Source organism: Sitophilus oryzae, unplaced genomic scaffold, assembly GCF_002938485.1.
Source record: "Sitophilus oryzae breed Bouriz unplaced genomic scaffold, Soryzae_2.0 scaffold_1396_pilon_pilon, whole genome shotgun sequence".
NCBI lineage: Eukaryota > Metazoa > Arthropoda > Insecta > Coleoptera > Curculionidae > Sitophilus > Sitophilus oryzae.
The window spans coordinates 14,144,171-14,157,890 of NW_022146055.1; the positions used below are offsets into that span (position 1 = coordinate 14,144,171).

General features: G+C 32.7%; 1 protein-coding gene across 1 annotated transcript in view; it reads left to right on the forward strand.

Moving 5' to 3' along the window:
* The first annotated feature begins 3,941 nt into the window (after positions 1–3,941).
* Positions 3,942–13,720, forward strand: part of LOC115876078 (protein rhomboid-like) — a 31,956-nt gene continuing 22,177 nt past the window's right edge. Inside the window, exon 1 of the mRNA XM_030891766.1 lies at positions 3,942–4,208. Within this exon, the coding sequence (XP_030747626.1) occupies positions 4,119–4,208 (90 nt within the window). The 5' untranslated portion in view covers positions 3,942–4,118. The remainder of the gene's footprint in view (positions 4,209–13,720) is intronic.

Sequence of the window (13,720 nt, forward strand, 5' to 3'; positions counted from 1 at the left end):
TGTTGTTCTTTGTTTATCTATATTTCTCAGAGCATAATGCCGAACACGACTACAGTATATAATAATTTCAATATCCTAAGTGGAAAGAAAAAAGATCACCTTTCTGTTTTGTACTATGGTCCCTTTCTTCCGATGGCTCATCTCGTTGATATTTAGGAAGGTATTCATAAAATATATATTTTATTATCGGTCCTGGGATGAAAAAATATAAAATTCAATTTGATTTGATGATCCGGTGACCCGATGATCCTTTTCTGTCACCTAAATCAGGAGAATGACAATGAGCATGATAATGAAAAAAATTATTTATCAACACTTACCTACACTTTAATCCAAGGAATTTTATCAAAAACCTATATTTGCCTAAATAATTTATGTATTAAATTTACAAAGCAAACTGCAGCGTGTAAACCAAAGAAATAAAATTGCAACAAGTCAACGTCAACGACCCGACAAGGAGAAAAGTGTTGTTCGAATAACAAATTATGGGTTACCAAAAATTGTTTTTGTCTCCTTTCAACGCACACTTTAGAAAGAAAAAGAGATGAACTGTAATACTGAAAGAACGTCAAGGTTTTATCTGTCACTCTTGTCAATAATTTATCGGTATGGAAGATTCCTAGAAAATCGCTTGTGGTCAAGTTTTCAACCATTGCCAGTTCTCCCATAAGAAGTGTCATCCACCTGGTTTTCTGCGTTTGACATTCACTAGAAACTCCAACTCCATAGATAAATGCAACAAGTTTAGATTGGAAAGCCCGTAAAAATTTTAGATCGCGAAATTATTTTGGGTCGCGACCGTTATACGCGATCTGGTGCTGCTATAGCGGTCGCTAAGAACAACGGCAAACAAAAACAGAAATAATTTTCTCTTGTCAAAGTCAGGATCTTCAAAAATCATAATAATCTTTCAAAATCTAAACCGCTCTCATTAAAGAAATTCCGAAAAGTGTTTATATAGCGTCCATTTTCAAAGTAATTATTGCTATCTTGTGAATTTAATTCAAGTTTTATTTACTCCAACCGGTGATAATTGTGAAAAAGTGGCATTAAAAACTTAAAAAGCTGTGCTGTGAACTGTGAACTGCAAAAACCATCGTGGATCGTGGCATAACGTCGGCTTCCAATGTTTCATAGGTATTTCATACACGCGTCCTTATATAAAATAAAGTTTCTTGTATGCAACATACTGTATTTTATTTATAAAATTAAACGAAAATAATAATAAATTTGAATAAACAATATTTGGCGATATAATTCCGGAAAAAGCCGAACCGTTCCGAAATTTTCAAAAGTTTTGGGTCGCGACCGTTGCAAGAATAGCGCCAAATAGTGTTTACATTGTCCTTATGGGTACTTTCCAATCTAAACTTGTTTCATTTATCTATGCTCCAACTCCTTGTTGATGCGGTGTAGTACAGTCTCATTTGACACGCGATGCACCCACGAAATCCTAAGCATGCGCCGATAGCACCACATCTCAAATGCATCCACAGGCTTGCATGCTGCGTCGGTAAGGGTCTACGCCTCTGCTCCATACAGAAGGGTTGAGAGCACGTAGCATCTCAGGATTCTGATTCTAGTGCGGACGTTGAGGGACAGGTTGCATAGTATATTTCACATTTTGTTAAATGTCCCTCTCGCGATTTCGATTCGATGTTTTATTTCGCGAGAGTGGTCCCAGTCTTTAGTCAGGGTGCAGCCCAGGAATGCAACTGTCTCGGCCGTTCGGAGAACGATGTTGTTAGCAGTGAACTGAAAGTTGTTGATGTTCTTGCTAAAGATCAACGTTTGAGTCTTCTTGCAGTTCATGTTCATTCCGTATCTGCTGCATGTATTCGCCACAACAGAACGGATCTGCATATCTCAAATTGTTTACTATTTCTCCGTTTATTACCAGCCCATCCTCTGTGCCATCCAGTGACTCTCTAAATAGATGTTCCGAGTACACATTGAATAGCAGAGGCGACAGTATACAGCCCTGTCGCACTCCCCTCCTTACACTAAACTCTTCTGAAGTTTCGTTCTCGATTCGAACCACGGCCTTTTGTTGACGATAAAGTTTTGTATTATCTCTGTATCTCTATCGTCTATTTCTGATTCCTTTAAAATCGAGATGAGTTTGTCATGCTGGACTCTATCAAACGCCTTTTCGAAGTCTATGAAGCACGCAAAGACATCTACATTGACGTCGCGTGCTCGTTGGATTAGGACTTGTATTGAAAACAGAGCCTCTCTGGTGCCCAGTCCCTTTGTGAAGCCGAACTCAGTTTCACCTACGTTTTCATCGAGCTTCCTATATATACCTGTTTGGATGATATTAAGGAGGATTTTTAGGACGTGGCTCATCAGACTGATTATGTCATCAGTAGTTCTATGTCCACGGAATATTGGGACACCCTGTATAAAACAAGATGACAAGAGGGTTCAGCTTGTGCTATATTAATTGTGCCTGTTGTCAATCAACGGACTTCTCTAGGACAAAAACTCATTGAATTTGAAAACCAAATAAAATATTTAAATAAATATTTTTATACAAGAAGGTTTTTGACACAACGATCAAAGACAATTAAAATTCAGAACGTTTTATCAAGGAAATTGTAATTAATATTACTCAGTACGGTACTATATCTTACTGTATTTTTTTTTAAATCCCCTAGAGCATATACAAAAGAACTTAATTACATTGCGGCTAATGATACAGATAGCAATCAAAAATGATACATGAGTCAAATGCGAACTACATAACAGATGTAATTGTATATTATTAACAAGCATTTTTATTAAATAATCTCTGCATGCAACTATTTTTATTGTTCTGTTTATATATTTTTAGATTAAAATAGTTCATCCGGCAAATATCGATTACATGCATGCAGAATGCAGAATGAGTGGGAGGAGGAGGGGGGTAATCACTGCGACCTTAAAGATCTATTGTGTCCCCCTTCCTAGAGTTATAATTCATCATAGAGTCTGTAGTATCTGGGAGGGGTAGTGGCAATTTTTAAATTAAGTAATAGATTTAAATTAAATTTTCGCTCAAAGGTATTGTGACTATGGAAAAAAATAAATTTAGATTGTTTTGGATTTCTATTTTGGGTGAATTATAGAAGTGAGTCACTTTTCAAACGCACCCGGTATGGGTTATTGCTGGAATATTTTTCTAAAAAAGGATGTACGCCACTGACTTTCTTTATTTTGTCAACAAAATTGTGTATGTACTGTGTATTAACTGGCCAAAGCGTTAAATAAGTACTCATTGATTCCTCATCAAAAAATAGAAATAATAAGAAAAAACAGCAAATTGGTCAAAGAAATTTATCCTAATCATTTACTGTGATAAATGTTTAAATACACTTTTCAAATTTCAATCCTTTATATTTTCTCAATGACTCGACCGATTTTCAAAAACAAAGCGGGAAAGTATAGAGAATGGAAAGCTCTTTTCATTGCGGTGCCACTTGACCCCCCTTCCCCTTTGAAAAAAGTTGGGGGATGACACTCCCGCTTAGAGAGTTGAAGATTTTGCAATCATTTTTGGGGCAAAAGTTATCCCCCTCACAAACAAAATTCACGTGTTTTTGGATTTTTTGAAAAAAAAGATACCTCGGCCGTTATGCCTTGCGGAACGTTTTCGATGGGTCACCCTGTATACAGTTTGCTAAAAAAAATGACGAAAATAGGGCTAAAAATAACAAAAATATAACACTTTAAATTTGACCAAAAATTTCTCCGTTGCGTTTTTTTTGCATCTCCATGAGTGTATATTTTTGACAAAGCATTTGAAGCAGAAACATCTCTGATGACAATATATCAAAGTATGAACAAATTTTATTTAACTAGTACAATAGATGCCAAATTAGTTCAGATATATTACTAATAAACAAGAGACACGAGTTAACAGCCGGCAGCGACAGGTCAGGAACAGGATTTCTTGTTTCTTTGCTTTAGTTTGCTCCAAAGCGGATTGGTACAGTCGCGCACATACCAGTCTTACTGCTGCTGCTTCAAAACGTGGTCGTTGCTAAGTTTTAACAGTTTTGCGCGTTTCGAATTGCTGCGATATTGTATTCTACCGAACAAAATTGTCGTTAAAGTGTTCCTTTTTCATTCACTAAATGGATAATACAGTGTTTCAAATAGACACTCGAAGACTTTTGGAACGTGGTACTAGTGTCAATGGATACTGCCAAAGTGTTTTTGATAAGGTGCGTCTTAGAGTTATTTTAATTCAATTTTTAAATTAAATCCATAGTTTTTTTTATAATAAGAATTCAAAACTATTTTTAAATGTTATTGTAATTAAACATTGATTTACTAATTGTTTTTGTTTTTGTTTTATTTATAAAAAAATACGAAAACATTACTATAGTAAATAAATAATTTGGTAAAGTTATATTTAGGACCACAAGTTACTCTTTAAGAAAAACTTATGGAATTTTTAAAAAATAATGATATTTATCTATATACCGGGTGCGTCTCAAAAGCGGCTCACCCCTATAACTTTTTTATTTTTTCAGATAAAAAAACGAAACTTGGTGTGGTAGTATATGACCTAAATTAGGATTGATTGACCTATTCAATTGTTTTTGGTTACTTCCTGTTTCACCGGAAATGACTACAACTTTTGATTTTTAAATGGCACCCTCAGTATTTTTCTACTTTATTCGATAGAAAATGACATTCTGAATAGAATGACCTATCATATGTCAACTTTTAACATTCTCTCTTAATAAAAAATCGTATTTTAAATTTCGATATAAAGTGTCATGGCTATGTTAAAAACACTAATGTTTAATCAAGGAGCCTTGGAAAAATAGATTTGATAGTCTGATGTTCTTAGTGTCTTGTCCTGGCCGGTTAAAAGATGTCCAAATCGTATTTTTAATCATATCTCATTTTTTTCAAATGGAACGAGGGTGGCTCATTAGCATATTTGAAAAAAGCATTTTTCACGAATAATTTGATAGCACACACGTGGTATTTCGAGCCAAATTTTCATCATGAACCGCATGTTATAATTTCAAATAAACCATATGCAAAAATGTCAAAAGTTAACATATGATATGTCATTCTATTCAGAGTGACAATTTCTATCGAATAAAGTAAAAAAATACCGAGGGTGCGATTTAAAAATCAAAAGTTGTAGTCACTTCCGGTGAAACAGGAAGTGACCAAAAACAATTGAATACGTCAATCAATTCTAATTTATGTTATATACTAACGTATCAAATCTCGTTTTTGTATCTGAAAAAATAAAAAACTTATAAGGATGAGCCACTTTTGAGACGCACCCGGTATGCTAGCGCTAAAATGGATACTTGGCTAATTTTCAAACTAGCCAGCTATTTTGCAAAAATTGCTGTTGTTTTGAGGATTAGGTGTTTGAGGATAGTCTGCGGTGGTGGTTGTGCTGTTTGTTTGCAAAATAGCTGGCTAGTTTGAAAACTAACCAAGTATCCATTTTAGCCGTAACATATATAACAAATTTTCTTATGTTTCACAAAAGATAATAAGTTCGTAAATCTGACGCACATATTAAAGCAGAGATTACTCTTTTCATAATTAAACATAATAACTGAATCATTGAACTTTTACTTTAAAAAGTAATTTAAAAACATGTTACAACAAATACATAATTGAGATAATAATATAAGTGTATAGTTTATTAATTTATTACTATTAATGGACTCACATTATTAATATCGATTTTTTCGTTGAATATTTATTATTAAACTCGTTTTACACTTTATTCATTAATGCATTAGACAATGTGTTCTAATTATTGACACTTGAAAGAAAATTCAAATTTGTTAGAAATTTTAATCCTTGATAATTGTATACATGTATATGCATCTCAGTTATTTAAGTAAATGTGTTGAAGGACGACTAACAAGAGTAAAATTAACTCAAGAATTAATTGGACTAATTTTCTAAATTATGTCAAAAATTAGTCGCATTATTCTCCCGTCCACCTGTTTCCAAACTAATATAATATATCTATTAAAACAATGTGTACAAATATGTTAAACACTCTATATATATAGTATAGTAGATGTGTTTATCCAATATCAGATTTAATGATTATAATTAAATTATACTTTAGATTAGAATTAAAATATAAAAAAATACTATATATGGAATTAAATCAACTATACGAAATAGCAAAAATGGCTCTCAAAATTCAAAGGAAATTCATTATCTCATACATTCATATGTAAAATTTCCAGAAAAAATACATTTTTAGTCGGCCAAACCATTTAAATTCATTGCCAGAAAAATCTCTTGAAATGATATAAACATTTAACCACGCTTCGCATTCACACATATTACACCTGTCTAAAAATATACTGATTATATTGGAGTTTAACAGCAAATGATCACACATGTTAAAATATTTGATATTATTAATTACATATTTCAAAATAGTATTTAACATAAGTTGTTTTACCTATCAACTCAATTAATTAGAATATTTATTTCAAAATGTTTCATTCAGATATCTTAATATATCAACAGTCTATACATATTATTGTGACTGTATGTAGGTGTTCGAATTTAAATTTGAAAAAAAATAAACCGAATATTTATTTAATTATGTATTATCATAATTTTTACTATTTGGGTTTATTTATTTTTTCTTTTAAATAATATATATTTAAATGTGATTTATAATTAATGGTATGTCTCTTAAAACTGTTCAAGCAAGAAGTGAGAGACATAAAAGTTAAAATAACCTATTAATTGTAGTGTATAGTGTGACCAACGGATCTGTAGCTACGGGGTATCGGCAGGGGAACGCAGTTGTAAACAAAACACGCCCAATTTCATTCATAAAATAGGCATGGGCGTACGGTGTTATATGAAAATAATGTGTATCATAAATATAATACTCAGATTAATATTTTTTTCAAAAAACTTTATGCTGTTTGAATCGTTACTGTTGAGTTAGCAGATAAACACTAAAAGCTTTTATTAAAGCTCCCTTAAATATTTTGAATCATCTTATTATTGTGTTGTTAATATAATAGAAGAAATAATTACAGCTGGGGGTTGGAACCTTTGGTGTTACACAGCAAAATAAAACACTAAATCAGTACAATACACCAAAACACTTTTAATTTTTACACTGGACGCACGTTTCGCTAACCATGTCTGCCATCAGCAGATGATCAAGACTGAGTCTTGAGGTATATTTATTTATATATCTGTACTAACTATATTTTTTTCTATAATACATAATTTTGGATATAACTATTTCCAGCAAAAAAAAATCTTGAAAATAGTTAACTTTGGAAGCGCAAACAAAACATAATTTTACTCACCAGTAGATCCAATATTGCCTATTACACCAGATATGGTATCGCTCCGCCAGCAGTTTTTAAAGGTTAGGTCATTGTCTACCCATATGTTTCATCCAAATAGATAATACTTGGCTATATTTTCGAATTTCGCGTATATATTTATATCTCTCTGCAATATAATGGGCCGCTCCATTAATATTTATCTGTTATTTTGACATTTACGCCAAAAAATTAATTTGATTTTAATCACCCCTAAGCGTTTCCCTGCAGAAGGAAAATTCGATTCTTCCTGCAATTTTTGCAAAAGCTTTCTAATTGCGGAGACGAGTTTGAATTCGAGATAAAATCTATTTATCAAATTCCTGACCACTTCGAAAAAGTCGTCGAGCTTTTCGACAGCAGTCTCACGTGGTCGTTTCTTTCCAGAGCTGGATATCATTTTATCGGGGTTAGTTTTCAGCCTTTTTTATCTTCTGTGTGATTTTTTTATAGCCGATACGCCAGCTCCTGTATAAAAAAATATCCGCTCAAGTTTACGTTTAAGCGGCAACTTAAGCGAACTCTCTGTAGCTTCTTCATCGCAAACCTTATTATGAACACAAGGAAATAAACCAAATGAGATTTCATCCACGTTATTATTAACTTACCTATATAAATTAGCTATTATTTCTCTTGTCTGACTATGTAGCGTCTTAACCTCGGTCTTACCCTTAACAAATTTATTCATTTTAAAATACAAATATACGATCAAGCTTGATATTAATAAATAAATACTACGAACGAAAAACATTATAACAAGATAACAAAACAATAAAACACAACTTAACTATCAAATATACGAAAAATATAGGAATAAAGTTTAGGATAACCGGTATAAAATAATGAAATAAAGTAATAATGATCAAAAAAATGACAACGCCACTGGACATTTCAATAGTATTCAATATTCCTACACTTTTCAGAAGAGACCCTGAAGTTGGGGATAAAGCAAGCGAATAGGAAAGGCGTAAAAGCCAATGCAACCGCGTGGTAACAAATCCTGTGACGTACTCTCGCCAATCATGTTCGATGAATAGGCGGCCATGCCGGTTTGCCAATGATATCGTTGAAAAATCTTCAACTTTCATAATAAGCAGATTATACAGAATGAAAGAAATAAGTTATTAAATAAAACATATCGAACAATATGAACTACGTTAAAATTTCTTAGTAATATACGTCAGAATATATGCTAAACACATTATATATATAATAAAAATATATTAAATTTATAGTTCATGTCTGGCAATTTTGCAATTTTATAGATAAACGTGGCAATGTCGATTTTTTTTTCTCGCATTCCTTCCGTAGCTTCAGATCCGCTGGTCAAACAGTATATGCTAGACTCATATGCCGAATTCGCCCATTGAGCGAAATAAATACATCCACAAAGTTGCACGAAAGAGTTTTGATGCATTGGTTTCAACTTCTATGCGGAGTGGGTTAATCTTCTGTTGTTATATTATATCAAAAAAATAAATTAAACCCATCCGCAAAGAAGTTATATAAATACTATTAATCTACGACAATGTCATTATGACACATTTAACATTGTCATTTGGATGTCATTATGGCTTTCATAATAGCACTAGTCATTGGCACTAGTGCTATTATGAATTCATAATAACACGCAAATTTTAAAATAAGAAACAAGCAAAAAAAGGTACATAAATACGTTTATTTATTGTAACATTAATTATAATATCAGTACAATTGGTTAAATTAATTCCGGACGATGAGAGATGAGTTGAATTTTTAGAAAGTAAATTTATTTCGTTTCGAGTGCTTGAACTTGTTGACCCATCATTGCCAGAAATGTTACCCAAAATATTACATGACACTTTTTTCTTATTTTCTTTGGAATGTTTTATATAGCTCTCTGCCACTGTGTTAGAGCGCCAACTACCATGTCTTTTAACAGTTAGTAAATCCACTCCTGAATCTGCAAGCAACGACGCAGACGATCTACGGAAACAATGGCCAGTGTATTGTTGTGGATTTGGAAGACTTAGGAACAATGCAATTTTATACGGCATTTCCCCCAAGTATTAATGCCAACGGGTTGCTTAATACATTTTCCATTTCTGTACCCCACAAAAAATCGAGTATGCTCTATGCTTGGCCGCATAGCTATATATCTTCGAACCATTTCCACCATATTTATTCCTTCAACATTCCCTTTCGTTATAAAAAAATCTCGTGATATCTTTGTTCTCGGAAATGGAATAATGACATGAATGCATTGTCCTTCATCTTTAACATTTTTCAGCTGCAGATTCAAGATATCATAAATCATAATTATATAACATTTAATCATATCGCGAAATTAGTATTTATTTCGCTCAATGGGCGAATTCGGTATATGAGTCTAACATATAACCTATATTACCTATATTTTAGTGTGGTCATATCATAAAATATGAAACTACTATACTATTCTAATATTAAATAATATAGTAGTGTTTATATTTAATAAAGTAGCATAATACATTTTTAAACCTGTTTAACAGTTATCTCCATATAAAACTGCAAACTAAGCTTGTTATACTTAATCTGTTCATTTACAACTAATCTATTACTTTTATACTATATTGTACCTGTATAAATGTGCTGTGTATTTTTTTTTAAATATTCATTTAAGCACATTTGCATCCTCCTGCGGTTAACTATAATATTTGATAACTGAGAATGCGCGTTAATCTTTCTAGTTCTTTTCTGAAAAGCAACCACTGATTGATTTTATATAATTTTATACAGTTTTTTATTATTAATTGAAGTAGAATTAGTCGAAGTACTTTTTCGATTATCTTTATATAATTTACCAAAAAATTCAGTATACTGTTTTTTTTTGTTGAGTATAATACAGTTCTCTATAATTTTATTTATTCGTCAAATTCCTTCATTTTCAAAATCGTTTTGTTTTTTGAAAAATTGTTTTCTAGCTGAACAGACTATTGCCAGACTGTTGTTTTCTAAAAGAATGAAAGAATGTTCTAAATATTCCTTAACCTGTCTTGGTCTTTCTATATGTCTCTTAATTCCTCGTAGGTACCATGTTGTAATTTTTATGGTCTATCTGTTGTCCGTCCTTCTTGCCAAGTGTCCTGCCCATTGCCGCTTGAGGGATTTGATTCTGTGGATGGCATCTACTACCTGGGTCTTTTGTCGTATCCACTCTATTCTTTTACGGTTTTTTCTTGGTTATTCCCAGCCAAAGATATTTAAAGTCTCAGCATATTTTATTCCATTGGACGTCGTGCAATCTGCAGTTACCTTATTATGTCCGTTTAAGTGTCCAGGTTTCGCATGCATATAGGTCATGACTGGTAGTACACATTAGTCGAATGTTTTCTTCTTTAGATAAAGAGGCATTCTAGATTTGATTATGATTGACCTTCTTCCATAAGTACTCCATGCTAACTTAATCTCAAGTAGATTTCTGGAAGTAGAGATCCCGAGCTGTGTATTAGGTGTCCCAAATATATGTATTCTTCTACTATTTCCAGTTTTGTAATATTTATTAGAATGTTTTTTCTGTCTATTAGTTCGTTGTATATTACTTTAGTTTCAGGTAAATTCATTTTGAGACCTACTTTATTGCTGGCTGTATTTAGTTCGTTAATTTGTGTTTGTAGTTCTTCAAGACTGTTGATAATTAAGAGATCATCAAAGAATCTTAGATGGTTAAGATATTCTCCATCTATTTTTAACCCTTAAGATTTCTTCTAGTGTTGCTGTAAAGCTGTAAAGAGCCTTGGGGATATCGTGTCTCCCAGTCGTACTCTTTTGCCAGTTGGGAACTCTGGGGTTGATTTATATATCATTATCACCACCTCGTTATGTAGCTTGGAAAATTTCCTGAATAATTCCAAAATAAGAGTATAATTCAAAAATACGATGAAATAAAAGTGAAAAAATGCGAAACATAAAAATGTTGTAAACAAAACCCAGTTTATTGATCTGCTTCCAATTTGAAATCGTCCAGCTCAGAGAGTTCAGGCGGCTATAGTAAAAACAGAAATAGATTTGCCCACTGATAAAAGTGTGGAAACCACGCGTCAAACGATTGTTCTAATAGCAGCGAGCAACCTTTTACGCTGTAACACAAATTTGTACTGTCTCTCCGGTAATACCCATTGATTAGTTATGTAAACAGCAGGTTATTTTACAGATTTGTATCGGAACAAAAAAAAATTAACGGTAATTGTGCTCAAGGAAACTAATTCGTTACATTCATGGATCCGGTTTTTCACGTGTTAAGGTTGTATTGAAACAAAATAATATAGAAAGAAATTAAAAAAAATGTATTTGATAGATTCGTGATTTAGAAGAACGTTTTAATTTCGTATAGCGAAAAGACTCTGAACCAGGAAGAATGTAGAATGTTTATGAGGGGGGTTAATCACCGCGACCTTACAGATCTATTGTGTGTTTCCCTTTCTTGAGTATAACGAGTTATAACTCATCACACAGCCTCAGGGCTTTGACAAAAGCCACTATTTGAGAGGACTCCACATAGACCAGCATCTCCGACATCATGGCTCCGACTTCATGGCACGAAAGGTTGTCGTCTCGGCTCACTCAATGATGATGTGTTCTGACGTGTTTCACCATTTTTCCCACGGAATCTGCATTCGCCGTTGTTTCTTCGCTTATATGTACTGAGGTGTTCGTTGAGGAGACAGTGTCCTGTTAGAAACCCCGCGACAATCCGAAGATTGTTCTTACCTAACCAAAAAAGATTTTTGATTTTTCTCGGTCGTAAGTTCTAAGAAACTTTTTCGAGTGTCTTAGACCGTTTGAGGATTCCCATTCCATGTTAAGAATGGAATCTTCCTGGTTCTTGAGTTCCGCTTTAAGTTGTTTTCCGCTTGGAAAGCAGAACGGTCCAGCTAGTGGAGTGTTGGGGAGTGTTGAAGGGAGTGTTGAAGGGAGTATTAAAGGGAGTGTTGAAGGGAGTGTTGGATAATACTATATTATTGGATAATAAGTTTACGTAAATAACTAAATCAAACATTTAGCGGTCTTTTTAGTAAGGTAGTGAAAGGTTGCTCGCTTGTTTTGGAAGAAAAAAAATTATCTTCAATAGAATTCCCTCAAGCCATCCAAAATCACCCACCATAAGTCAATCCAAATATTAGAGCACAGGTACAACGTGTGCTCTCTTTGGTACATATTTCTTAACCTTTACTTAAATATATTTAATTTATTAACAAATGTTTGTAATGCTTACATGTTATGCTGCATAAAAGCAGTTTTAGTATTAAATCCCTTGAAAACAAGTATTACATTATTTAGTTTCGTGATCATATCGATTCGCATATTTCTGGGATCGTTTTGGAGTTGAAGTATACTTGATTTGCCTTAAAATAATGATGAGTTTAGAATGAAATTAAAAAATAAACCTCATCACAACAATCTAATTTGAACATTAAAATAATCTATTAATAACCCTAAAAATACTAACCTGTTTTATTTCAGTAACCTGTTATAGACTTGTTTCTGTCGGTCTTTCCAGTATTATATTCTTACATGCATATCAGGACATTGCCTTTATTAGTTTGCACATATAAATACTACTGCGCTTTTTACCAGTTGGAATTCCCATGTTTTAATACCTATGGTATGGTAATATATTATATTATGATATATGTCAATAATAAAGTTCTATAAATAGTTTCATTTTTTAAGAAGCCATTTGAAAGTATTTAGAGAAAATATTAGCATTTTTTTGGAGAAAACCATAACACTGATTAAAATTGATTAAATATTTGTGTAATGAAATGGGCAGCTTTCACTATGACAGTTAAATAAAGAGTTGCCAACCGTCCTCTATTCCAGAGGACAGTCCTCTTGTTGATCGTAATGTCCTTTTTCTTTCACGTATTCAAAAAGTCCTCTTTTTTACATACCAAACTCAAAATCTAGATAATATTCGTCTATCGCTATAATGCTTAAATAGTTATTTTTTTATACAAGACGATAAAATGGTATTTTATCGTCGACCGAAAGGATTAATTCACGAGCGATTTCATCGCTCGTGAGTTAATTTCGGGGGACGATAATGCAATTTTATCGTCGTGTATAAAACAATATTTTTTTCCATAGCGAGTTACGTTTTAAAAAATATTTAGAAATTATTATTTCAACGAATTTATTACGAGTAGAAAAAACATTGTGCTTGGTTGGGTTTCTATGTAATTTGACAAATAAATAAAGCTGTCTCTTGAGTGGTCAGTTTTGAATCAATATTTTTTAATTCTCTTTCGTGTCGATTGCTGATTGAATTGGAGCCAGAAATGGCTCAAAACGTAAAAAGTAAATTACCAACAGATATTCAGGCTGAGGCGACAAACGCCGCGCCATATCCATAGTAC